The following is a 4,095-nucleotide window of genomic DNA, read 5'->3' as shown; positions in this document are numbered from 1 at the left end:
GCGCAGCGCTGCTTTCTCCTTTACGCATCTCCACCGAAACAGCCTAAAAGCAGCCCTGCTGGCACCCGGGCAGTGTCCATCTGTCCGCACCAGGGTCTGTGAGGGACGGGGATGCCACCGGCGGCTGCTGGGTGGCGGTCACAGCGCTGGGGTGGCACAGTGCTGCGTGCCATGGGCACAGCAGAGCAGTGATGGGGGGCACGCGGGGGTCCCCGGGCGCCAGGAGCTGCTCAGCAGATGTGTCCCCTCTCCTCCACGGCCCCGGCGGGCGGCCCGGCCGCGCTCACGCTCACATGCTGTCTGCTGGCTGGTGGCAATCCAAGTCCCCCTTCAGCTCCAAGAAGCCCGGCAGCTTCACCCCCGTCTTGCGGTCCACGCACCAGCACTTGCCCCGCTGCCCATCCAGCGCCGGGTGACACTGAAGGGAGGTACAGCTTCAGTGAGTATCCGTGGAGCCACGACAACCCCGGGGGCTTCTGCAGCTCCCACTGAAACCCGGCGCCCGCCACATCCCCCAGCCCTGCGGGGTGCCTCCGCCGTGCAGCCCCCCACCCTGCCCACCTGCTTGGGGTGAAAGTTGCCATTGCGGTCGCAGTTGGGGATGGGGATGACGTAGAGATCCTCGTGTGTCCGTGTCTGTGAGGCCGCCAGTCGCTCCAATGCACGGTGCAGCTCGCTCTGGCACGAGCCCTGTGCCTGCAGGGAGGGGGGAGCTGAGCTCTCAGCAGGGCGCCGTGCATCCCCCACCCGCAGCCCCACTGCCAGCCCCCCTCCTGCCCTGGTGCCCCCAGTGCTCACAATGGGCCGGGTCTCCTCGCGGGGATGTGGGCTCCCACTGCTGCGCATCTTATTGCCGTTGTTGACGCGCTTCGCCTGCTGCTTCTGCAGGCACTTGCGGTCGTGGATGCTGCAGGGGCTGAAGCTGTTATTGGGGTGCTCGATCTCTTCCTTCTCTGCAAGGACACAGCAGGGCTCAGCACTGCAGGGCAGCCCCCAGAGCTCCCCCCACGCAACACCCCGTCCCTGGCACAGCGATGGGCTGAGACCCCTCACAGCACAGGGAAAGGCTCTCAGGAACTCTCACTGCTCATTCACGGTTTGTTTCCACGTGGCTGTTATTGCAGAGTTGCAATTCACACCTGGAACAATGCACAGCACTGGGTGCACCCTGCCAGCCCTGTGCAGCCACTGGGCACCGGGGGGGTGGTGACCCCAGGACACGCAGAACAGCAGCCAACCCCTGAAGCCCCCAAAACTGCAGCGGGACCGGGGCTGCGGGGCCCCACCAGGTTCTGCTCGGGGTGCACAGCCCCAGCCCCCCACTCCCCTTCCGGGACATGAAAGCAAGAATTCCAGGAATAGGACAGTCCACCTCCTGCTGGCCGGCCTGGGGGGGCGGCGCTTGGCATCCCTGCCTGCGCCCACACGAAGCCAAACTGCAATCCCAGATGTTGGCAGCTGGGAGGGAACGTCATGAGACCGGGGCTGCTCGGTCTCCATTGGACTGCAGGCCCCTCTGCCTCCAGGCCCAGCGATGCCTTTGGGCCACGCACCACTCTTCCTGCTGCATGGAGGGGTCCGATGCTGTGGTATCGGTGCCTGGAGAAGGGCCGGGCACTGTGTACCTGACGGCAGCTCCTGGCTGCAGAGGGTCACTGAGCAGCTCCCAGTGTCCTGGGTAAAGTTCACAGCCCACCTGGCTGGCAAACCCTTCTCCATCACTGTAATATTTGCTTTTTGTTTAAACTGTCCTTTTTTTTCCAGGAAGCGGCTCATGCCCTTGACATTTGAAACACAAACTTGACACCCACTGAGGAGTGACTCCAGGACCCCTGGCAGCCCCTTTCACCGTGTCACATCCCCGTGGCACTGTACCACATCCCCACGGCGACGCGTCACATCCCTGTGGCACCGTGCTGCAGCCACAGGGACTCACTTGGGGTCGCTGCTCCTCAGGGACACATGGCACTGCTGGGGCCACCACAGCACAGTCCCACGGAGGGGACATAGGGCACAGAGTGGCACTGCTCCGCACCACAGCCTGGCACAGGACCAGAACCCCCCGCTCCCAGCCCAGCCCCCCTCCCCCCTCCAGCCGCTGTCAGTGTCAAATCTCTCAGTTAAATAAAACCAGATGCCAGTAACATTTTCCTGAGGTCCCCAGGAGCGCGGTGCCTCTGGGCAGCACGGCGGCGCTCTGCCAGCACCAGCACTGCGCTCCCCACCGCGGCCCCCGGCTCCAGGCCCCCTCCCCACTGCAGGATGGCTGCGGTTCAGGGCGAGCTCCCACCCGGCCGAGGAGCCTCTCGCCTTCCTGCTGCTGGCAGCGCTCCTGCACCGAGCTGGGCGGCAGAACTCCTTCAAGTGGAGCACAAAGATCTGGGAAAAGCAAATTCCTCAGAGCCAGGAAGGAGACCTGGAGCTCGCGCTGCACTGGCCTTGCAGCACCACCAGCAGCACCACCAGCAGCACCACCAGCAGCACCACGGGGGCTGCAGAGAGAGTGGCACGAGGAGGAAACCCCACTGCTGGGTTTGGGGTGCTGCCTCGGGAGGCCTGGGGTTTCTGCCTGGCCCGAGGACAGGAGCAGACATAAGCAAGGCATTCAGCGTCGCCTTCAATTAGTGGGAGCCGCAAATGAGGTTTGTCACATGCTGAGTGTGTGATTCACAGCACTGCGTTCCAGCAGGACGAGAGCCCCGAGGCAGGAGCGGAGCCCCGGGATGGCGCCTGCAGGACGGGACAGCAGCGCCGGCTGCACTCTGAGCCTGGGGTCGGCTCAGGGACCCCATCAGCCCCAACAGCCCCGGTGACACTGCTGGGACAGGGCAAGAGCAGGTGCTGGCAGCATCCGGTCACTTTTTCCCAGACATAACTATTTACCCATCATTAAGCCACTCGTGGTGTGTGCTGCGGGACGTTCCTCACCTCTCCCCAGACGCCGCCCGCAGGTCCTGGACGCCCGATGCAGCAGCCCTGGGCACACACCAGGGCTCAGCCAGCACCAGGGGCAGTGCCGTGCCAGGGGCGGTGGGGAGGGAGCGATGCAGCTGCAGCCTCTGCCCCGCTGCTCCAGCAGCACTGGGTGCAGGTAGCAGGGCAGTGCCCCGTGCTGCCCCATAGGGTGCCCCAGGCGCAGGGCTCGTGGCCGCCCACTGTCCCTTCCTGCCACCTGCGGCTCTGCCGGCCAGGCACACGATCCCAGGGCCACCCACAGCCCCAGCGCAGCCAAACCAGCACAGGAAACAAAGGAAAAAGCTGCAACTCCATTTCCTAAAGGCTCTGGGAAAAAAATGCTGCGTTACACGGGGCAAAGCCAAAACCAACAGGGTTTGGCAGCCCGGTGAGCCGTGGGCCAGGGAGTGCAGAAAGCTCCTGCAGGATGTGGGCTGGGGACAGACAGGCAGAGCAGGGGGACCCCCGGCAGCACTGTGCAAAGTGCTCACAGCCAACGTCTGCCCAGGGAGGGGGGGTCAGGGGCACCTCACAAAGGGCCTTTGGCACAGGTGATGGGACACAGCAGGGAGATCGGACATTCCCTACCCTGGGAGCCCCAGGTGACACTGCACAGGAATCCTGGCAGAGGTTCACCCCCTCCCCCAATGATGGGGACATGGGGCAGTCGGGCAGAGCCCGCAGCAGCAGGGCTGCAGCCCCGGGGCTCCCCTGCCCCCACTGTCCCACCTGCATGCAGAGCTGTGGCCACGGCCCCACGCTGACCTGTCTGTGAGGGAAGCAGATGCCCTGCAGCCTCTTTGCTGTTTCCTCCCAGCTGTGCCAGCAGCATCCCTGGGAGCGGAGCACCGGTGTCACCAGTGCACAACAGGAGCAGCTCTGTCAGCTCTGCACAGTCGGACCCTGCCCGGCCCAGGAGCTGTGCGGTGCCACCGCCGTGCCAGGATGCACAGATGTGACCCTGTGACACTGCCACGCTGCAAGCGGGTGGGAGTTGTCTGCAGGTGCTCCCCTTGCACCCAATGGCAGCACTGCCATGCCGGGAGCAGGTGAGGACGGCAAAGGGGCGACCCAGACATGAGGATCCACGCAGCCCAGCCCCACTCCCTGCACTTTCAGGCTGCCCATCTTATTGCAACC

General features: G+C 64.8%; 1 protein-coding gene across 1 annotated transcript; it reads right to left on the bottom strand.

Annotated features, from left to right (window-relative positions):
* Nucleotides 1–6: 6 nt before the first annotated feature.
* On the bottom strand, nt 7–1,776 carry IGFBP4 (insulin like growth factor binding protein 4). The gene is made up of 4 exons (XM_010724732.1): nt 1,626–1,776; nt 799–1,079; nt 562–696; nt 7–418 (listed from the first exon to the last, which is right to left on the bottom strand). Exons 1-4 carry the CDS (start codon nt 1,774–1,776, stop codon nt 290–292), a joined length of 696 nt encoding a protein of 231 aa, XP_010723034.1. The 3' UTR covers nt 7–289.
* Between the last annotated feature and the right edge of the window lie 2,319 nt (nt 1,777–4,095).

The sequence above is a fragment of the Meleagris gallopavo genome, chromosome 29 (genome assembly GCF_000146605.3).
Source record: "Meleagris gallopavo isolate NT-WF06-2002-E0010 breed Aviagen turkey brand Nicholas breeding stock chromosome 29, Turkey_5.1, whole genome shotgun sequence".
NCBI classification, from domain to species: Eukaryota; Metazoa; Chordata; class Aves; order Galliformes; family Phasianidae; genus Meleagris; species Meleagris gallopavo.
This window is presented reverse-complemented; position numbering and strand designations above follow the sequence as displayed.

Bases quoted from the DNA above. Each gene is read 5' to 3' on its own strand.
- IGFBP4 (XM_010724732.1), bottom strand. From the start codon at position 1,776: ATGAGCCGCTTCCTGGAAAAAAAAGGACAGTTTAAACAAAAAGCAAAT. The intron at 1,080-1,625 runs GTACACAGTGCC...ATGAGCAGTGAG, and splicing joins CAGCCAGGAGCTGCCGTCAG to AGTTCCTGAGAGCCTTTCCC. The intron at 419-561 runs GTGGGCAGGGTG...ACCTCCCTTCAG, and splicing joins GCAACTTTCACCCCAAGCAG to TGTCACCCGGCGCTGGATGG.